Here is a 23,397-nt window from a genome sequence, read left to right on the forward strand (position 1 = left end):
GCGGTACGCGGGCCTCTCACTGTTGTGGCCTCTCCCATTGTGGAGCACAGGCTCCGGACGCGCAGGCGCAGCGGCCACGGCTCACGGGCCCAGCCGCTCCGCAGCATGTGGGATCCTCCTGGACCGGGGCACGAACCCGCGTCCCCCGCATCAGCAGGCAGACTCTCAACCACTGCGCCACCAGGGAAGCCCTCAAATTTTTATGCAAGTAAGAGAAGGTTATAATAAACATCAGAATTGATTTAAAGGAGGAGAAGCCATAAAATTGTAACACATAATGCAAGAAATAATGAGGGTAAGGGATTTGTAAACCGACTGCCTTATAGCTGCCATTGCTACACCAGTGGGCGGGTTCTCTGCGTTGTCTCTCTGACTCTTCTTAAGTACGTAAGTATGCGGTAATTATCCATCACTATCCTTGTTTCACACAAGGTTCAGAGTAGGTGAGTAACTTGCCAAAGTGGCAGAGGCATGAGATTCATTTATGAGTCTGAGATTGAATGATTGATTGGCCTGTTGATTTTATTGCTGATTGGAAGGCCTGCCTGAAAAAAAAAGTCTACTCCCTATGTACCAGTCACTGCTTAGCTCCAAACCCTTTCAAGTTGTCCAAATCAATCCATATTTCAGCAAACAGCCTGCAGGAACTACCTGTTCCTCTGATGGTCTCATCTCCTGAGCCCTAGTGGGCAGCGTGAAAAAAAATGAACTTGTGTTCACATCCCAAACTTTGGCTGAGATTACAGCTTCAAGAGAGGGTTTCCTGTGCCCACTGCCACTTGGCAATTTGATGTAAGTTAAAGGGAGCCCCAAACTAAAATCCTACCTACTGGCTGCCTTTTGGTAGACATCTTCATAAAAGGGAAGAAGGGGGTTTGGTGAAGCCTTAATGTTCAGTTGTTAGGCTACAGAGAAAGGATCATTGAAATCCAGAAATAGTTTCAAAACCTGCAGCCATTGACTTCAGCTGTCTTTCCATTCAGATCGTTTACCAGAGATACCAATAGGGACAAAATCAGATTGCCCCTATTCTCTTCTTTTCTCACAAAGATCAATATGTACCGAGTCAAACATATATAAAGCATTAACCAGGAGAGAGATGGAGCAGGAGATGCAGCAGGATTTTAGCTACTGAATAAACTCTTGGACTTTGCTTCTCCAGGGCAAGGATGTGGCTTATTCACCTTTGCACCCGCTCAGTACCCAACTGTACTTGGACAACAGGAGGCGTTTGCTCAATGTTTGTTGAAGTAAGTTATTGAACTTTTTTTTTTTTTTTTTTTTGCGGTACGCGGGCCTCTCACTGTTGTGGCCTCTCCCGTTGCGGAGCACAGGCTCCGGACGTGCAGGCTCAGCGGCCATGGTTCACGGGCCCAGCCGCTCCGCAGCATGTGGGATCCTCCCGGACCGGGGCACGAACCTGTGTCCCCTGTGTCGGCAGGCAGACTCCCAACCACTGCGCCACCAGGGAAGCCCAAGTTATTAAACTTTTTATCCTTTTAGGTGACCCTTCCAGAATAAAAGGGCTATTTTCAAAGTTTTATGCGTGAAATATCAAATGCTAGAGTCTGGACTCTGCAATTTTTGTAAAAAGCCTTAAGAGACACACCTATATAGCCCATGGTAGATGCTCAAGAAACATTTTTGGAATGAAATAATGAAGTGGGATTGGGTATTCTGGAGCGAGTGACTGGATGAGTTACTAAAATTTCAATCAATGTTTTTTCTCTTTGTCTATGTGATAATACGTTGGAGTATTTTGAGAGAATCCCGCAAGAAACTCTTTTATGTTTGTGCCTAAAATAAGGCAGGGTGGAGGGTGGGAATCCTGCTGGAAAAAATGACAAACAGAGACTAATTGACGCTTTATAGTTTGCATCACTCCATGTAACAAGATTTCTGGAAACCTCAAACCTTGGCCGAGTCTGGAAGCATGTCAGCCTCATACTTACTGAGCCATACAAAAGCCCGTCGGTGTCCATGGCCAAGTACTGGCCAGTCTCCGTACTCTTTATATACACCTCCCCCACGCTTTCCGCACTGAGCTGCAGCTGAACTGAAATAAAAATAACACGAGCAAAAGTAAATAAACACTAAGCTTTTGCTGATAGGGCCTGGCGGCCAAGACAGTTAGCCACGGAAAATTCTGCTCATTCATCTCACAGAGCCCTCAAGGATGAGCCTCAAATTAATCAAAACATAGAAATACAGTTCCTTTTTCTTTGCCCTCCAAAGAAAGCTGTCCATTGGGAATCATGTTCTCGAGGGAAGCAGAGATGATGGCGGGCTCGCCCATCCCTCTGCCTCGTTCGTTACAACGTGACCCCACGTGTACTTTGCAGGGCCTGGTCACAGGAGGAAACAGCATTCACTTCCCTGGCTCCATCATCCCAGTGATCTTGGGGGGATCATAGAGTCGGCAACCGGCCAGCCTGAGGGTGTTCAGCTTCAGTTATCAACGTACTTTGGCAGGGGTACCTTTTTATGGCCCGGGCGTTCCTGGTGTGGGAGCTTCTCGTGGACAGATTGTTATTTTTCAAAATCTGATAGTGTTATTTTCCCAGATAGAAGAGGTTCCCAGGAAGTTAGATTGCTTGGCACATAAGAAACTCAGGTAACTCACCCACAATGAAGTTCAGTCAACCCCCAACCTCTGTGGCAACCCCACTGGGATACAGGCAGAGGGGAAACCCTGGCATTTGAAAGGGAGAATGAAGCAGCCACCTGGGATGGGAATGGTGCTTCTTACCTGGGGATGATTTTGTTCTAGAGGGGACAGTTAGCCATGTCTGGAGACATTTTTGGTTTTCCCAGCTGGGGTGGGATGGTGCTACTGGCATCTGGTGAGTAGAAGCCAGGGATGGTGCTAAATAAATATCCTACAGCGCCCAGGCAAGCCCTTCTCGTCAAGGAATTATTCAGCTCAAAAAGTCAATAGTGCCGAGGTTGAGAAACATTGAAGTTGAGGGCGAGGACTGAGATAACCCTGAGTTGCCCTCTTTCCATTTATACCGACTGATACTCCCATGGTGCCTTGCTCACTGCTGGATACCTTACTGGAGTCCCACTTCATAATTATTCATTTGTTCATCCTCTGGAGAGAGGTGCTTTGATGGTTCCCATTTGGGAATTGAAATGAATTCTGGATTCTTTTGGAAAATTTCTTTGGTCATAGCCATTGTTATGATAAGGAGTGAAATCTAGACTGGGGACCAGTGAGCACCCAGTAGTTCTCTTGGAGTCAGCTGACCCCTCTAAGGGTTGACTTTGTCAAAGTTTGAGGCGCAAGGGGTGCTAGAAGGAATACAGGGTTTCGGTTGGCACCTCTAGACCCCTTATTGCTTTTCCTTGTTTTCATTTAATTTCTTAGAATCAGAAATATATTCCCATGTTTCAGACTTGGAAACATAGAAGAGGAGATGGTGAATGTCTTCTCTCAGTCCTTCTAGCCCCCCACTCCCAACTGATGGGGGTACAGGACAGACAGGATCCTTGCCCTTCCTCTGGGGCACGTTCTCCTGGGGAGACAGAGACAAACAAGTAATCTCCTCTTAGACATATATATGTATTTTTTTTTTTGCCGTACTCGGGCCTCTCACTGGTGTGGCCTCTCCCGTTGCGGAGCACAGGCTCCGGACGCGCAGGCTCAGCGGCCATGGCTCACGGGCCCAGGCGCTCCGTGGCATGTGGGATCTTCCCGGACCGGGGCACGAACCCGTGTCCCCTGCATCGGCAGGCGGACTCTCAACCACTGCGCCACCAGGGAAGTCCCCTGAGACATATTTTGAGTATATCCTTCTAGAGAGATGTTATCCCTCCTGCCTTTTTTTTTTTTTTTCCCCTACGCAAATGGTGAGATACCATACAGTTCTACACCTTGTGTTTTTCGCTTAACAGCTGACTGGAAATCTTTCCACTTCAGTAGTGAAGATGTTACCTTCTTTTTGCCAGTTGAATTGTGTTCCATTATGTGGCTGTACCATAATCATTTCACCACTTCCTTATTAGTACGTCTGTATTTTCTCATTTCCCTCTTTTTTCCTTATCTTATGATTCATCCTAAGGGTGATACATAGTTACATCACCCTTATTGAAGATGCAGTTCTCTTGTTCTTGGAAGTCTTAGCCACAGAAACTCAGGGCCTCCTCTGGCAAGTGGCGTTTATTTAATTCACAGGAAGGAAAGCGGAAGCCACAATCTCCTTTCCCACCGGTCTTCCTAACTCCGCTTAGCTCTGAGAGGTAGTCATGAGAGCACAGACCAGAGGCCTCCCCTCTCCAGCCTCGGGTCATACCACTTGCTCCCTGAGTCATTGCCCCACCCCGAGCTCCCTCCTGCCTAAGGCTCTTGGCACACGCTCTGCCCTCTGTCTGGTATCTCCTCTCCCTTAATATTCACAAAGATGGTCCTTTTCCTTCTGGCCTCAGCCTAAAACTCCCTCCTCAGAGAGGCCTTCCCCACCCAAGTGCCCCTCCACGCTCTGCACAACAAGTCCCTTCAGCCAGGACCCCTGCCACCCTAGTCCCTGCATCATTGTCTTTCTCGGTCCCTGTTTGTTTCCTTCATGGCATTTTGTACAGTGTGCACTTATTTTTATCGTTTAGGGCTTTACTCATTAATTTCTACCTCCCCAGGGGATTGCACACTTGGGAGAAAGGGCAGGAATCTTAGCTATCCTGTTCCTCCTTCAGTCTCCAGTGCCTCCCATAGTGCCCTGTGCTCCGGGTACAGGCAGTATGCATTTGCTGAATGAATGATGTTAGGCTGATCGTTGCAGAGATGATTCTGTTGGCCCATCATCAGTAAGCTGCGCATTTTGAATTGTGTTTCCAGTAATGCTTTGTGGAGTGAAGTAAGATGGGGCCAAGTTGAGAGTTGTAAGGGTCAAGGCTGGGCTCTGCCACTGACCACTGACCAACAGGGTGACCTCGGCTAGGCTGTTTAACCTTCGGGCTACAGTCTCCTTGTTAGTAAAATGGGAGTGGTTTGGATTCAGTCTCTAGAGTTTTTTCAGCTCTAACAGTCTAGGAATCATGTAAATACATTTAATAACAATGCTGTATACAATAGAGTATTATTTGGCCATAAAAAGGAACAAAGTACTGATGCATGCTGCAACATAGCTGACCCTTGAAAACATGCTAAGTGATGAAGCCACTCACAAAGGACCACATATTGTATGATTCCATTTAAAAGAAATGTCCAGAATAGGCAAACCCATAGAGACAGGAAGTAGGTTAGTGGTAGCCAGGGGCTGAGGAGGGGCTTAGAGAGAGAAGGGGAAACTGTGGTTAAGAGGTATAGGGTTTCTTTTTGGGGTGATGAAAGTTGATTATAGAGATGGTTGCACAAATCTCTGAATGTAAAAAAACCACTGAACTGCATACTTTAAATGGGTGAATTGTAAGGTATGTGAATTTATCTCAATAAATTTTTTTTAATGCTCTGTATTTTCATTGGACTTCATGGTTTTCAGAGAACTTTCAAATGTATTTTGTATCAATTTCTCACCATAATCCTGTATATTTAAGAGAGACCAAAGGAAGGGAATAATCGTTTACTGATTACCCGCAATGTGCCAGGCATCATGCTAGTTTCTATCTTGATATAAAGAGTAAACAAAAGAGTTTGGACTCCAGAAGCAAACTGCATGAATTCAGATTTTGGCTTGGCTATGTATTAGTTGTGTGATGATCGGGCATGGTATTTACCCCTATTTCCTTATCTATAATGATAGTATCTGCTTCATGGAATTGTGGGGTTTAATGATCTGATGCCTAGAAGTGTCCAGTACGATTACTGCCATTTTTACTGTGTTTAGGTGACCTCATCACTCTTCACAGCATCCCTGGAGGAAGGTGGCACTGGCTCTGTCCTACAGGTAAGGAAACTGAAGTTTGGTAAGAGCATGTTTTGCCAAACATTATACTTATAATCAGGGGCACAACCATGACCAGAACCCAGGCTCACCTATTTCAGGTATCCTACTTTTTCCTCTCTTTCGTACAATACCTCGAGCTCTAGTTATCAGGGAGATTGGTCCAAATCAAGCCATATTCACTTCCCTCCTTGGTCCCCCTTGTGTTCAAGGTCAGACATGTACCAGATGGCAGATGACCATCCAGGATCCCATTTCACAGCCGTAGAATTGAGTGATGTTAGTTGCCTGGGACTTTTTTTCCACCTACCATCCATATATAAGTAGGTATTTAGTCAGACGCATTATAGGTGCAACAGCAGTCCCAAAGGGCAAGTCCTTTTGGGTAATCCAGGAAAATCTTAAAGGGACGTTATTTTGTAGAGCAGTTTGGGGTTCACAGCAAAAATAAGGGGCAGGTGTAGAAATTTACCATACGCCCTCTCCCCTGCATTATCATCATCCCCCACCAGAGTGATACAGTTGTTGTAACTGATGAACCTACACTGACACATCATTATCACCAAGGAAGAGGTTTTTTTAAAGCTTTTCATTCTCTAGTCCATTTCTGTCCTATGCCTTAAGTAGTGCCCGTTTGTCTCTCTGTGGGGCTAAGTAGGGTTGACTTTGCTGTCTGAGGAGTCCCGTCTTGGCTGTGGAAACGCCCCGCAGAGGTAAACGTGAAGCAGAGCTGCCTGGCACACGACTCAGTCCTCGGCCCTGAGCCCCAGCACCAGGGCTGTGGCACTGTTGAGAGTTCGTCTCAAGAGTTTCCTCTGTAAATATTATTTCTCCAGGATGTCCAAGTTTCATAGCTCATTTTCACTGGATTTCTTTCTGGCTGAGTTTCTTAAGCATATATCCTTCTGCAAGCAGAGCTGGCAGGAAGGAGTAACACCCAGCGCGTTGCTCGTGTAACTGACTAGGTGTCCAACTCCCTAGTGTGACTTCATTCCAGTTTTCCAAACCTACATCCTCCCGCCGCTGCTGCTGGGGGGTGGGAAGGAGAGCGAGTGAGAGAAGGGGGTTTCAGAAAGAGAGGGAGGGCCTGGCCAACAGGCTGGGTGGAAGCAGCAGCTCCTCCCCCCTGGAGCAAGCAGGGGGCTCAGGGAAAGCCACCCAGTCACCACGTTTTCATGCACCGGCCATCGTGTGCTGCGCGCTGTGCTCAGTGCCGGCAAGGTCCCTGCCTTTAGGGGCTGACACCCAGTTGGGGTACAGACGACCCAGAGTGATCAAGCAGCACCGTAGCAAAAACCCCATTTGTTTTTGAGCTAAAAGCAAACAAAAGTGCAACTACAACAAAAAACTCTCTCTTCTCTCTCTAATTGTTTTCCCTTTCAAAGAAAAGCAGAAAATAATGTGCAGTGAAAGAAAGCAAATTGCAAAAGAATATTTATGGTAAATGCTTGATGAAATTTTTGTAAAAAACATAACACAATGCGCATAGCTCATGAATAGATAGGGAGTAAAAGATAAAAATGTGCACTCGATTCAGACCAAATGCATAGCAGTGGCTGCTCTGGGGAGGATGAGAAGGATTGAGGCTGGGGAGGGGAGTGGAAGGAACTTTCCCTTCATCCTAACTCTTCATTTCTTTAAAGACACAGTTCTGAGGTAAGAACAGCCAGGTGATAACAGTGGTTAACTTTGGATGATGGGGCTGCTGATCTTTTCGTACTTTTGGGGGGTGGGGGGATGGGTAGTTGATGTGTAAAGCCTGGTTCTTGGTTGGTGGGCAGACACTCAGTTTCTTGCTGCTGCTGACCCCTGCGGTGCTCTATGACCCAGTGCAGGCTTGACCTCAGGTACCATCTGGACCTGGACATAGGTATCTGCAAAAGGTGCGTGTTCTTAAGGGCAGACAGGGAACCAGGAAAGCTGGTGAAGGGCCACTAAAGCCACACCTGCTCTGTTCATTTTCTTCTTCCAGCACCTTCCACCAGGTTAGCACCCAGCGCACAGAGGGGGAGCATCTCTTCCCTCCCATACGGGGAATTTAGGACTTGCTCTCTATGAGCGGGAAGGTCAGTGGCTCTGTAGCATCCCAAGGATGAAAGAGCGAATACTTTTTGAAAAACAAGACAAATCATTAGCTCTATGGGAACTCAGTGTTCCCTGGTTCTGAAATGCGGACAGCGACTTTTGACTTAGCAGAAGAAATGGAAAGCAGTTTTTTGGGGTTTTTTTTTTTGCGGTACGCGGGCCTCTCACCGTTGTGGCCTCTCCCGTTGCGGAGCACAGGCTCCGGACGCACAGGGCCAGCGGCCATGGCTCACGGGCCCAGCCGCTCCGCGGCATGTGGGATCCTCCCAGACCGGGGCATGAACCCGTGTCCTCTGCATCAGCAGGCGGACTCCCAACCACTGCGCCACCAGGGAAGCCCGGAAAGCAGTTTTTATAAAGGTACTCTAGTGATAGATACAAGTTTCTTAGAGAAATTCAAATTTATAAAGCACTGCAGGAAGGCTGGAGGCGTTTGTCTGGTGGATTCGTAACCATAGTGTCCCCAGTGGAATCCAGTCCTGCTCCGTTTCTAGGAATGCATTAGGGTGTGGTGGTTTGGAAATAGCTGATTTAGCAAAAGTAAATGGCAAATAACTGAAATGTACCAAATCGCCTTTGCAGACCCTGCTCCTGCTTCATCCTTTGGACCCTCATCCTTTGGATGCCTTCATGCGTCTTTAGTCAGGGGAACCTATGTAAGGAGGAATCCAGGGCTTTGAGTGGATATGCTGGTCCCCGGCTAGATGTTCTTCCTTTTTTTTCCTGAGGAACTATAAGCCGGTATCTCTGGCTTGCTCCTCAGACCCTTCCATTAGCTATCAGTAGTAGTTTATTCACAGTGAGACACATGATCGCTTACTTTCCGAGGACAGAAAGAAAGAACAGGAGTTAGGAGCCTGCCAGTGGCAAGAGACATGAGCCTTGGGCACCACCCTAGTGTCTTCCTGTCCTGCCCTAGGAATTTTTAAAGATAAGATTTTACAGCTGGTGCATTCAGCGGGATGAACGCCTGCAGGCGGGGCTTCTGCTTCTGCAGCGCGTTCCTCCGTGGCCTTTAAAAGAGGCCTGCGTTCCATCTCTGCTCTCCAGAGAGAGGCCAAGAGAGATTACGTGCCCGGTTTATTCTGGGTTGGAGACTTCCCGTCCTTTGCCGTGTTTACCCAAAATGAGGTTAGCCTCATTCAGAACTCCGTGAGGTTGTTTTATGTCAGTGGCATTTATAATTAAAATGTAGCCACAAGCCGGGCGCCGTAAAACATTAGAGAAAGACGGAGAAGAAATAAAATGGAGTTTGTGGAAGAAAAAAGTTCCAGTGGTTTAGAATAGGCGCGCGCGCGCGCGCGCGCGCGCGCACACACACACACACACACACACACACACACACACACACACACACACACACACACACACAGGAAAAAGACTTTTCTTAGAATGTGTGAAGGTGTCTGCTTCCCCTTTTGGGTCTGAAAAAGGTGCCTGGGAAATTTTGATATAGTCCATGGACTGTGTGATAGTTAAAAAAAAGTTTATCTGGAAAAACCCCTTCTGTATAAGCAGATAAGGGAGCGGTGGGGAAGAGAGGGAGGGAGGCCTTGGGCATGGCATCCCGCTGGGGAGAGCGTTCCTGCCTGAAGACTAGCCCCTCTTTCTGATGCCTGGCAGCCTGGCCTGGCTGTGCCCACCATGGTCCTCTGAAAAGCTGTTTTAACTTTTGGCCCAAGCTGATGGGGAGCACAGTGCCTTCACCATTAGGTGCCGAGTGGTAGCAGAACCAGAGTCCGGACTGCCCCCAGAACTAGGGGCAGGAGGGGTTCACTGCAGGGAAGGAGCCTGCCCTTTCTAAAGGGCTACAGAGCAGGGTTCTTGGGACCAGTGAACTCCTCTACTGCCTTTAGGATGTGGTTTGATTTATAAATATTTGATTGGCACACACTTTGCTCAGGAACATTTCCATTTGTGTGGTGAGCGGTGCCGGTAATCCCGCGCTCCGTGCAACCTCCTACGTGCCTGGCGAGGCGAGGGGGTGCGCACCGCAGGAGGGGCTGCAGGTTTGGGAAGCTCGTGAGCATTTTCCTATCCTTCAGTTACTGTTCCAGTTATGAATCCCGTCCAGGAATAAGTCGCGGCCCCCTTAGGCAGAGAGGGAACTCCAGCAGGAAGAACAGAATCAGGCATGGAGCTCCTCCTTGCTTTGCCCAAGACAGCTTGCCGTGCGGAGAGGTCACACAGGGCAGGGCTTGTGGGGCTGGCGCCTGGGCATGAGGTACCTACATGCCAGGTCTTCAGAGCTCCAAGCCTGGACAGTCTCGGAGACGCTGAGATGGAGGGAGCTAGTGTAGCATTTGGCTTAACTCAACAGACTCCCAAGATCATATGGTTGGATAAGGAAGGCCAAGCAAGCCTCAGGATGATGATGATGATGATGATGATGATAAATACCATGTTCCAAGCACTTATCATGTGCCTGGCAAGGTGTTAAACACTTTCACAAACTACCACAGTTAGAATTGCTACTTTTCTATGAGGGTGGGTACTGTTGCCATCCTTGTTTTTAGAATGAGGAAGCTGAGGCACGTGGAGGAAAAGTAACTTCCCCGAGGTGACAGGAAACCAGTAAACAGCAGTGATGGGCCCTGCACCTACACCCATCTGACCCACACAGTGGACTCTCTGAATTCAGCAGGTTTATTTGATCAGTGTGCGGGATGCACGGCTGTGCTGTTGGTGTCGGGGGTGGTAGTGGGCTATGGAGAGAGTCCTGGAAGATGCAGCTGTGGGTCAGTGCCAGGTTTCCCAGTTGCTGGCTGGTGCCAGGCCCTGTGTTCACAGGGTTAGTTCACAGGGCAGTTAGTTTTGAATGATAATGAATAACCTCACAGGATCGTGGCTAAGAGGAAATGAAAGAGTCTAGTGCAGTGCTTGGCATATATCAGGTGCTCGATAGATATTTATGGAATATATTGTTGAATTTAATTTACCTTCCACCAACACAGTTCATTAACTCATCAAAGTAATATTTCTTGAGCATGACCCCAGCTGCCAGGCAATGTGCTAGACACACAAATTGCAGTGTTGAGCTGTAGGAGACAAAGTCCCTGTCCTCAGGAAGCCCAGTGAGGGAGAGAGCCATTAAATAATCACACAAGTAAATGTGAAGTGATAACCCCAAGGAGGGCTGCCTGGTCCACGAGGCGCTCCTCAAACGCCGTGTGTCTGAGATGGAGCAGGTCCTCTTTCCGTGCCCCTGTTCCTCCTCCAGGAGCCTCCCTCTCCTGGTGACACGACCATTTACTAGCCTCCCCAAGTCAAGCCCCAGGAGTCAGCATGAAGCTTCTCACACCCTGCCCCCAATGCCCCTTCTCGCAGTCTGCAGCTCTCCTCTGTCATCCTGCCTGGCCTTCCTCGTATGGTGAGGTAGCAAACGTCCACAGTCTGCATTGCTAATTTCCTACAGCAGTGATTTGAGCCATCGTAAAGGGATGAACCAAAAACATCTTCTCTGCAGGCCAGAAATTCCCACCAGTGGAGACCTTTGACTCAGGTCTACATTACAGCAGCCCATACACAGTCATCCATCGTAGTTTATACCACTCCAAGCAAGGCCTTGTGTTAGGTTCTAGGAAACTGATTCTCTTGGAGGTAGGAAGAGGACACATTTTTGAAAACTTCCCTATCTTGCCCAGGGCAGATCAACTGGCTGGGGACAAAGAAAAGCTGTGGGTAGGACCTTCAAGATGGTGGAGGAGTAAGATGTGGAGATCACCTTCCTCCCCACAAATACATCAAAAGTACATCTACATGTGGAACAACTCCTACAGAACACCTACTGCACGCTGGCAGAGGACCTCAGACTCATAAAAGAAGAAGTAAAACTGGGTTTTGCCCTGGTGGTGCAGTGGTTAAGAATCCGCCTGTCAATGCGGGGACACGGCTTCAAGCCCTGGTCCGGGAAGATCCCACATGCCGTGGAGCAGCTAAGCCTGTGTGCCACAGCTACTGAGCCTGCGCTCTAGATCCCGTGTGCCACAACTACTGAAGCCCACGCGCCTAGAGCCCATGCTTCACAACAACAGCAGCCACCACAATGAGAAGCCCGTGCACCGCAATGAAGAGTAGCCCCTGCTTGCTGCAACTGGAGAAAGCCCACAGGCAGCAATGAAGACCTAACGTAGCAAAAAAAATAAAATAAAATAAAAAAAGTAAAACTGTCACTGTTTGCAGGTGACATGATACTATACATAGAGAATCCTAAACATGCTACCAGAAAACTACTAGAGCTAATCAATGAATTTGGTAGAGTAGCAGGATACAAAATTAATGCACAGAAATCTGTTGCATTCCTATACACTAACGATGAAAAATCTGAAAGAGAAATTAAGGAAACACTCCCATTTACCATTGCAACAAAAAGAGTAAAATACCTAGGAATAAACCTACGTAGGGAGACCAAAGACCTGTATGCAGAAAACTATAAGACACTGATGAAAGAAATTAAAGATGATACAGACAGATGGAGAGATATACCATGTTCTTGGAAGAATCAACATTGTGAAAATGACTCCACTACCCAAAGCAATCCACAGATGCACTGCATTCCCTATCAAACTACCAGCGGCATTTTTCACAGAACTAAAACAAAAAAATTGCACAATTTGTATGGAAACACAAAAGGTCCCGAATAGCCAAAGCAATCTTGGGAAAGAAAAACGGAGCTGAAGGAGTCAGGCTCCCGGACTTCAGACTACACTACAAAGCTACAGTAATCAAGACAGTATGGTACTGGCACAAAAACAGAAATATAGATCAATGGAACAAGATAGAAAGCCCAGAGATAAACCCATGCACATATGGTCACCTTATCTTTGATAAAGAAGGCAAAAGTATACAAATGGAGAAAAGACAGCCTCTTCAGTAAGTGGTACTGGGAAAACTGGACAGCTACATGTAAAAGAAGGAAATTAAAGTACTCCCTAACACCATGCACAAAAATAAACTCAAAATGGATTAAAGACCTAAATGTAAGGCCAGACACTATCAAACTCTTAGAGGAAAACATAGGCAGAAGACTCTATGACATAAATCACAGCAAGATCCTTTTTGACCCACCTCCTAGAGAAATGGAAATAACAAAAATAAATAAATGGGACATAATGAAACTTAAAAGCTTTTGCACAGCAAAGGAAACCATAAGCAAGATGAAAAAGACAACCCTCAGAATGGGAGAAAATATTTGCAAATGAAGCAACTGACAAAGGATTAATCTCCAAAATATACAAGCAGCTCATGCAGCTCAATATCAACAAAACAAACACCCCAATCCAAAAATGGGCAGAAGACCTAAATAGACATTTCTCCAAAGAAGATATACAGATTGCCCACAAACATATGAAATGATGCTCAACATCACTAACCATTAGAGAGATGCAAATCAAAACTACAATGAGGTATCACCTCACACCAGTCAGAATGGCCATCATCAAAAAATCTAGAAACAATAAATGCTGGAGAGGGTATGGAGAAAAGGGAACCCTCTTGCACTGTTGTTGGGAATGTAAATTGATACAGCCACTATGGAGAACAGTATGGAGGTTCCTTAAAAAACTAAAAATAGAACTACCATATGATCCAGCAATCCCACTACTGGGCATATACCCTAAGAAAACCATAATTCAAAAAGTCATGTACCACAATGTTCATTGCAGCTCTATTTACAGTAGCCAGGAGATGGAAGCAACCTAAGTGTCCATCGACAGATGAATGGATAAAGAAGATGTGGCACATATATACAATGGAATATTACTCAGCCCTAAAAAGACATGATACTGAGTTATTTGTAGTGAAGTGAATGGACCTAGAGTCTGTCATACAGAGTGAAGTAAGTCAGGAAGAGAAAAACAAATACTGTATGCTAACACATATATATGGAATCTAAAAAAAAAAACAAAAAAAAAAGGTTCTGAAGAACCTAGGGGCAGGACAGGAATAAAGATGCAGACATAGAGAATGGGCTTGAGGACACGGGGAGGGGGAAGCTGGGACAAAGTGAGAGAGTGGCATGGACATACATACACTACCAAATGTAAAATAGATAGCTAGTGGGAAGCAGCCGCATGGCACAGGGAGATCAGCTCGGTGCTTTGTGACCACCTAGAGGGGTGGGATAGGGAGGGTGGGAGGGAGACGCAAGAGGGAAGAGATATGGGGATGTATGTATATGTATAGCTGATTCACTTTGTCATAAAGCAGAAACTAACACACCATTGTAAAACAGTTACACACCAATAAAGATGTTAAAAAAATAAAATAAAAAAAAGGAAAACCTGTGAAAGTAGGTTTTTTGTTTTTTTGTGTTTTTGCCTTGTAGAGCTGGAAGGAGTACAGTTCTACCTTGCATAATTTAATGTAGATTTACCTAAATATTTGATTGGCTTTTAGAAATATTCTTCCTGAAGTAAGTCTTAGAGTGTGGCTCTCTACTTGTCACCATGGCCTCCAGTCATGCTCAAACTAATGATCAAAGAATAGAAACCATTCCCTCGCCAGGCTGTGCCAACCGCTCAGGGATCATCCACTCCATGCCTGCCCAGGTTGATTCTGTTTCTGAAGAAACTTGAAATTCAGAAGGCTTGTGGCAGTACCATCACTGGGCAGAAGAGGGCAACAGAACCACATTTACAGGGCGCATCCATGGTAGGAAGGGAATCCTCTCGGCTGCAGGATCCCATATAAGAGTTTTCAGCTTTGTCAGGCACACAAGGCAGTGCTGGTCTTCCCGTTGCACAGGTGAGGAAACTGAGCCTCAGTATTTTCCCCCAAGATGAGATAGCTGGGAACACTGGAGACTTTTACATTGCTAGGCAAGAGAGAATGATTGGAAGGGTCTTGGGGATGGGGGATGGGAAACTGCTTTGGCAGAGCACTTTATGCGAAATGGAGAGAATGGTAATTGTCTAGTGCTGCTTCAGTTAGAAAGTGGAAGCATAGGAATAAGAGCTCAAGGTTTCTGTCTCTAAATCTAGGGCCCCTGACTCTGCAGGGGCTATGTGGATTATCCAGTTCTCCTGGCATTGACAGGTACGGGGATGTATTTCTGCTCACTCACCCGACTTTGATTTCTGCCCTCCTTGGCCCTTGTTCTTAGTTCTAGACTAAGTAAATAGGCCAACGCAAGGACTCTGAATGTTGCCAGAGAGGCCTTGAATCAAAACCTGACTCTAGACCCTTGGCCTTCATGGAGGGCAGTGTTATTGAAGAGAAGAGACTAGGCAAGGTCCTTAAGTGTTGTACTGTCTCTCCAGGTGCCGCGCTGAATACATGGAAGTCTTGGTGGTGGTGGTGGTGACAGTGGTGGCAAGAATAGCCACACGTGCTGAGTTGTGGCTCTGGGTCAGGGGACTGTGTCAAGAACTTTCACTGCGTTATCTCATGGAACCCTCCCGAGGAGCCTGTGAGGCAAGTAATAGCGTTCTTATTTTACACGTGAGAAAAGTGAGGCCAAAATGGTTAAGTAACTAGCCCAAGTTCACTTTGAAAGTAATTAATCCGGCATCACTTGTGTGCAGACCTCCTCACACACCCTCCTACGCTACCGTATGCTGCCCTCCAGGGCTCCTGACATCTGAGTTCGGGCAGCTGAATTCGCAGCACTATGCAGAAGTTGTCCCAAATTTCCATACCCAGAGTGCAGTCTATAATGTTAACAGTGAAGTCATCTACCATTTGTACAGAAATTCCAGTACTTGGAATTGTAATTGTAGCTTCTTGTTACCCCAGAATTTAAGGTTTCCCAGAAGAGCCAGCTTAACGCCGTGGAACACATCACCAAGGTTGTTTTTTCTCCTGGGACTCTAAGGACCAGAGAGCATTCCCGTTGGTTCAGAAAGCGAAGACTTATTAGAAATGTTTAAAACCTTTGAGAAATTACAGCTTGTTCCCTTTGTGTTGTATGAGGCAGATCACATGAATTGTGTAGCTTGTCTGACACAACACAACAGACTGCAGTCTGAGTCCATTTATTTGCAGTAAACATTGCTTCTTCTGTATGTGTTTGACCTACTCAGCAGTCTTTTTTTTTGCTTCACTCTGGTACCTGTTTTGCATCGGGTATAAGGCATTCAACAGGCCCATCTGAAGACAAGCCATCAAAACCAAGCTGAAAAATTCTAACCCTGCAGCATCCAGCCCCAACCTCAGTCTTCCTGCTTCTCATCTCAAGGGTCTGCTTGGTGGGCGGGAAGGACAGGACAGTGCCACCTGGTTTGGTAAGCGCTGGCTTCTGTCCCTACCACCTGTGCATCTGAGGATGGAGAGTGAGCGCCACTGGGGTGGCCGTTTGTGCTTAGTGCCTGCAACCTTTGGTGCATATCCTGTGAATAAGAAAGACTACCTGATACATAAGCCATCACATCAAAGCCAGTGTTCTGCATTTCATTTTAAAGCCATCCTGCAGCAACGTTAATTTCCACCCGTGCTATTCTGTGCCTCCTGATTTCATCCACACATTCCTTCTCTTGGTGCGTGACATACAGACCCTCTTATCAGGGACCAGATCTGACCTGTGGCTCCTCTCCAACATCTAATGCCTTGGTGGTGCTCAGGGAATCCCTGAGCACATCACAGTAGGACCCAGACACCTAACATCAAACATACACACCACCACCGGAAGTACTAAAGCACAGCGAAGAGATTTTTTTTCTTAGGTAGTCGAGGAGATTCTTTTCTCCAAGGTCATACCTCCATTTATCAACACCATCTGGGAGCTGGGCTGGCAGGAAAGCCCGGAAGAGATAGTCGGCCTTTGGCAGGAATCGCTCTTGCCCTTTGGTTTCTATAAGGTCTGGAGAATGACTTCACTCCTCCCGGTTACCCCAAACACATCTGCACGATATGCAGATGTGAGAGCAAGCACAATTTATGATGTGTAAGACTACGATTATGAACTAGGATTTCACAAATCAAGCCCAGTAGGAAGATAACCTGGAGAGTCAGTTAACTTGAAATTGAGCCCATGTCTTTGTGGGGCATTTACCAACCCTGCCCCATGTGGCCCTTCCTGTCATGGAGCGAGCAGGGCCCTGGGGACCAGACCTCTCGCTAGTTACAGAAATCTGGAACAACTGGGCATTGGTAGCCAGTCTGATCTCACAGCAGTTGGGTTAGGTCAACAGAGAGTCCTCTTAAACTCTTGAAATAGGACCTCTTTAGGCAGGCTGTAGCCTTCACAACTCCCCCTTTTCCACACCTAGACCCTTTACACCTTGTTCCCCCTGCCTCCGAGTGTGTCATGCCTGAATAGAGCCTTGGGGAAGAGGGTACAGCCCTTCTTTAGCTATCCTCCCTTCTTCCATCCTTGACTAAGGAAGGCACCAGAAAGGTGAGATGGGTGCTTACTGTGCTGGTCACTCCTGTCCCTTGTCCCATCCACTGTGCCATCTGGAAGGATCCTCAGGAAATGGCCCCCGTTGCTACAGTAGAGGAGTTTGGGCTTCTTGTAATTCCCTGGAGGCAGTTTAAACTTCTCGGTCAGGGCTGTGAAGGTTGTGATTTCCCCTTCAGCCATGGCTGAGCAGCTCCTGGTTATGGCGCTTTCAAGGCTGTAAGAAATTAAACAACCCTGTAGAATGTTCTTTCAGCGAAGGTGCAGCGTGTACTTTCAAGAAGGGAAGGAGAGCCTCAGGGCACAGGCTCCTGGCCGGGTGGTAACCACAGACTGCCCAGGTGCTGTCCACAGTAAACAGGCCTGTGCCGTGGCCAGTGGTTAAGGAAGGATGGTCCCTGGTAGGGGAGGGATTTTCAGGCATGTCTCACTTCCCAATTGGACACAGCTCTGGACCAGGCTGTGTGTTTTTTAGAACATCAAATTTGATCATTTGGCGGAGAGGAAAAAGAATAATGTTTTGGTTCCTCCTTCTGATCCACACACATCCTCAAATTAAACGCCGAAGTTGCACTAAAATAACACTCAGGGTCTGGCTGAAACCCGCAAATGCCAAGAGGCCAGCGCTGAGGTTGTGCCCTCCACCCTCCCGATGTTTTGGCCAGGTGCTGAGGCCCTTGTATGGAGATAGCCCCCGGGAGCTTGGGCATGGGAGACCCATGGGGAAGGCGGGGGCGGGGTAAGTGGCGGTGAGGGGCATTTCCGAGACAGCCAACAGTTAATTTGTAAAGGACAGTTCTGGGTTTACTGGTGGGAACAGAACCAGAGCTGGAGAAGAAGGCACGTGGAGGTGTTGTGGTTTGTTTGTTTTTTGGGTTTTTTTTGCGGTACGCGGGCCTCTCACTGCCGTGGCCTCTCCCGTTGCGGAGCACAGGCTCCGGACGCGCAGGCTCAGCGGCCACGGCTCACGGGCCCAGCTGCTCCGCGGCACGCGGGATCTTCCCGGACCGGGGCACGAACCCGTGTCCCCTGCATCGGCAGGCGGACCCTCAACCACTGCGCCACCAGGGAAGCCCCCATCAGTGGGGTTTTTAAAGGGCAGTCACTGCCAAAGGACATTTTATGGGGTGGAGCATTTTGAAGGTTCTGCTAGCAATTGCCTGGGTCCACAGCTCTCTGTATATCGTCAGATCACACAGGGAAGACGGTAGTCTGTTCCTAGGACTAAGGCCATCTTCCTCCTAATTATTTTCTAATGAGACATACTGTTGACACAGAAACCACCATACTGCCTATTATAATCCTCTAATGTTGTATATACCCACTATATGCAAATTTATATTTTTAGTGTGAAAATGCATCAGTGACACCGCTGAGGACTAAAAAGTAAAACCAATAAACTTTAGTATTTTAAAATATCTACTTACCCCACCATTTAGGAGAATGAATTGGTGCTGACTACAAGGACTGTACAAGAAAGAGGTGAAGAGGAGACTGGGAAACCAACATGAGAACTTTGTCTTATAAGAGCGAGTAGGTGCTAATTGTACACGTTGATTATCAAGTGGCCTTATCATAATAATGATCATCATCATCATTAACATATTGTGGGCTGCAAGTTAACTCCTGGCCTCCTCACCATAATTCTTTGAGGCAGATGCTAATGTTATCCTCATGTTTTTATAAAGTGAAACCAAAGCTTACAGCTGCTCAGTGGCCTGTCTGAGGTCAACAGCTAGTAAGTGAGCCTCAAAAGGGGTCTCTTGAAAGAAAGCCCTAACTCGCCTTTAATAGCCATGACAAGGTTAAGTGACTTTACTGGTACCACAGTAGTAGTATTAGAAGTGGGGATTTTACCCATTGCCTGGCACATACATCTGCCCCCATGACCTGATCATTCATTAAGTTACTCATTTGTGACCCAGGTATTGGCTATCACCACCAACAGCCTCTGCTTTTGCCCCTGTGCATCTCTTCATTTCCCAGAGAACCCAAGTCACCAGGTGTTAGGAGCCCTGTGAACTTGACGGAAGGCCAACCAGCCTCCTGCATTTCTCACACTCCCATCCACGCATCCTTGGAGTGGCCTCACGGAGCTGCTTGCATAGAAGGTAATTCCATCAGAAATCAAGGGAGCAACTTGGGTGATTTATCCTGGTGACTTTGGAATTAGGGTTCGTGTTGGAAGCCTCCATGTGTTTCCTCTGCTCTAGGCATTTTAATGTGTCTAGTACATCTCTCCCAGTCTACAGCCACAAGGGCTGTGGTTTGAAGTCCCTCCAAGGACCCCCAAAGAGAGTTTTGCATACACCATGTAAACTGTCTTTAAAATCAGACCACTCCAAATATCCCCTTCACATATGGTGAAACTCTGTCCGGCCCTTTTCACGTAGTCCAATAACAGATGGAAAATTAATTTCGTATACATCAGTTTCATAGGGCAGACTGCAGAGTTCACCTTGCACAGCACACTTTGCGTTTCCTTCCCAAACCCTCACTCTCTCTTCCAAAGCCCGCTCTTTATCCAGAAGCCTCTGAGTCTCTGTGCCCACCTCTGTCTCTTTCACTCTCTCTCATTGCCTCTGTACTCAGTCCTTTTCCGTCCCAGCCTTTCAGTCTTCCTATCCCTCCGCTCCATTCTGGATCCCCTCAATGTAAAGCAATTTAGTGCTTCCAGACATAGGCATCTTCACCCATCACCTCTCATTAGCATACAACAATGATCCTCTTCTTCCTTAAATTACAGCTAAGAGATAATCCATATTTTTTGTTCCATTAGTTTTTTTTTTTTTTTTTCAAGCACTTACTGAGTACTTAATTTGGTATAGGAGAAAATAATCATATACTGGTGGTGGCCGTTTCACTGTACAAAGAGCCATTTGTGTTGTCCATCTTAGATGGGCAGAATTTTGTTTCTTGCTGTCCCTGGATTTTCTCAAATGGAGGTCCCCATTAGCCCTGGTTGTGCAGCAATTGCGTGGTGAGGACAGCCTCCCTTCTAGATCCAGCACCCGTGGGGAGTCTCCATTAAGTTGGTTTCTACGTGTTGCATATGGATTTGGCTCTACCCATTTACATTCTTTCTTCCATCCCACTGGGATGCAGGGAACAGATGCACCAAAAGACTGGCCGAGGTTGGAGGCATCAGTTCTGACCAAGAATTATACTGATGCTCACGTTCATGTGTGTGTAAACCATGAAGCTAAAGGCCTTCTGTCAGAGGCCGGCGGGCATCCCCTCCCCCTTGATTGCACTGCAGCCTGGGGTTATACAAACCCATGCCTCTGTTCTCTGCCTGCTCCCCCCAGTAAGAGGGACAGTGATGGTGTGGCTGCACTGACTTCAGATTTCTGCCATCGCCCTTAAGTTCAGATCCACACCTGAAACCTGAAGGTGACTTGCTGATGCCTGAAAATAAGCCTTGTGTCAATGTGAACTCGATAGACTGTATCAGTGGGATTACGAATCGGCCAAAACATACAAAAAAATGAAATCTCTTTTTGTTGGTGAAGGGAACTGCAGAGGCACAAAATTCCCCTCCCCCCGTTTCGCTTTATTTACAATTTACCTATATTTTTAGCAGTGGTTGGTCCAGAGTTCCTTGCCAATCTAGGTATTGTTAATTAAAGGATAGGAATGAAGGAAGCATATGACGTGATAAAACCATTAGGCAGCAGCCTCACCAGGCCCTTGGGGATTTTCACGAATTGCTCTAACAAATGAATCCATTAACTATGTGAAATCAGGCATTGAGCGTAATGTATAAGCCCCGCTTGTGGTTAGTAGTATCTTTTTGTTGGCTGTCAGGGGAAGGGGTTATCTGTGTGTGTGTTGGGAGATGGAAAAGACCAAGCCCAGTGGACTCCATGTCATCGTCCTGTGCTAAGCCCAGCCCTCTGAGATTTGGGGCCCTGGGGAGATTTTTCTGGACTTAGCAGTGACACTAAAGTGAGGGGAACACCAAGCCTATTGGAACGTCCATGTTAAGCCTGATGTATTTTGTTAGCTAGTTCAGGAAGAGGTCCTGAACTCTGGCACATGGACAGGATGTTAAGTATACGCTCTCACACAGGAATACAAGAGTCACTTTTCAGTGTGGGAGAGTGAGCCACACTGTACAGCCCCAGCTGCACACAAATGGGCTCTGGGAGCCTGGGCAAGTCATTTGTTCCTTCTGAGATGTTTCCTCTAATAATCCCCACCCTGCCTACCTCAGAGTCGTCTGAAGGATTAACTGGGCACAGTATTCATAACACTACTTGGAAAGTTTACAACTGTGACCTGACCTCCAGGAGAGACGAGTAAGTGGTTTTATTGAACTAGTTGAATCCTGATGTGCTCTAGGTCAGCTGCGATTGAATGCTTAATTTAAAATGATTTTTTCAGCTGGTATGGAAATAGAGTTTTTCCTTCCCTCTCATATTTGGCAGAAATTAGCTAAGCCCCTCCTCCCTCGTCATTTAAGCCACAAACATAGTAGAGAAGATGGAGGAGGCAAAGGTAAGCCATCGTTATGTAAGAGAGAATCCAGGTCACTGTTTCAGAGTCAGTTCTCAGCTTATCGACAGTTATCGAAGGAATGTTTGTGAAGCCTGCTGTTTCTAGGACACGTCAGTGTTCAGTTTGGCCCTGGTGGCTAGGTCAGAAGGGAAGACGTGGTTCTAAGAATCAAAGGAAGGCAAACAGTGATGTTTATTTTTTTAATTTTGTTTCTAACTCCTGTCACTGCTTAAGCAATGCAGAATACCCATGAAGGAGGAGATTTTGCAAAGTATATTAAGCCACTGAAGGTAGATGTGTAGGCATCCGTTAAGGTGATAATTGGGTATGTGTCCTCAAACCCAGCATATGTAAAACAGATCTCACCTTTGGTCTCAAATATGCCCTAAGTCCTTGATCCTGTATCTTTGAATGGAATCACCCAGAAGCCTTAACTCTGCCTTAGAGATATTAATTAACCTTAGAATTTGATAAGTCAAATATGCATGTTTAAACGTTAAGGGTAACGACTAAAAGAAAAGAAATAGAATGCATTAATTCCAGTCAGCAACTGGTAGGGATAAGGGAAAAGAGGTGAAATAAATAAAATTGTACTTATCCAAAGGAATCTAGAAGAAAGAGAAAAATAATAGAAATGTTTTTAAAAATTGCTCATAATTACGTGGCAGAAATAAATTGAAATACATTTATAATCACAATAAATGTAAATGGGCTAAATTTACTAGCTACTGGATTTTTAAAAAATCCATCTACACTCTGATTACAAGAGACACATTTAAAACATGAGGACACAGAAAGGTTAAAAGCAAAAGAATGAAAAACAGACACACACACAGAAATAGACACCAGATGTTAACAAAAAACTAAAAGTTGGTATGGCAATATTAATATCATGTAAAGTAGGTCTAAGACAAAAAGAATGATCAGGAATAAAAGGGATCACTGCATAATGGAGAGTGGATCAGTTCAACAGAAAGATACAAAAATTCTAAACGTGTATACTTAATGACATAGCCTCAAAATATATAAAGTGAAAATTGACAAATACGTAAAGAGAAGTTGTTGACCAATTCACAATGACGGTGGGGGGTTTTAACACATTTCTGTCATAAATGATAGAGCAAACAGATAAGAAAATATTAAGGATATGGAAGATCGAAATACGCAATTAACATGTTTAATGGAATGAACCATGTAAGAGGACCCTGCACCCCACAATTAGTCAGCACCGTTCTTCCCAAGGACACATGGAGCATTTACAAAACTTGACCATGTACAAGGTCATAAGGCAAGACTCAGCACAAATAGAATTCATTTTGTTGAGACTATCCTTTGATTAGAGTAGAAATCACTCCCACCCGTCTCACTGGTGACAAAGCCCTTTCATCTGTCCCTCTTTAATGTCTCCTCGCATCACCCTCCCTACTCCATTCTCACTGTGCTGCCTGAGTGCAGGTGCAACACCTTCTCTCACCTGGGCTGCTGAGGCAGGCGGCAGCGGCCTCTCTTCTCCAGCACTGCTCTCTTCCAGTCCACTTTCCACCCTGCTGCCAGGGACCCTTCTAACATGTGAAAATGCGTATCCCTCTCCTGCTG

General features: G+C 46.3%; 1 protein-coding gene across 5 annotated transcripts in view; it reads right to left on the bottom strand.

The window, feature by feature from the left end:
- Positions 1-23,397, bottom strand: part of FGF1 (fibroblast growth factor 1) — a 95,494-nt gene that overhangs the window by 3,722 nt on the left and 68,375 nt on the right. For 2 of the 5 annotated variants that reach the window (XM_007466854.1, XM_007466853.1), the window contains exons 2-3: positions 17,316-17,518; positions 1,953-2,056 (exon numbers count right to left, since the gene is read on the bottom strand). In XM_007466854.1, coding sequence (XP_007466916.1) covers positions 1,953-2,056; positions 17,316-17,484 — 273 coding nt within the window. In that variant the 5' untranslated portion in view covers positions 17,485-17,518. Of the gene's footprint in view, positions 1-1,952; positions 2,057-17,315; positions 17,519-23,397 lie in introns of those variants that run through there. The other 3 variants (XM_007466856.1, XM_007466857.1, XM_007466855.1) reach the window with 2 other exon arrangements.

This window comes from Lipotes vexillifer, unplaced genomic scaffold, assembly GCF_000442215.2.
Source record: "Lipotes vexillifer unplaced genomic scaffold, Lipotes_vexillifer_v1.1 scaffold99, whole genome shotgun sequence".
Lineage (NCBI taxonomy): Eukaryota > Metazoa > Chordata > Mammalia > Artiodactyla > Lipotidae > Lipotes > Lipotes vexillifer.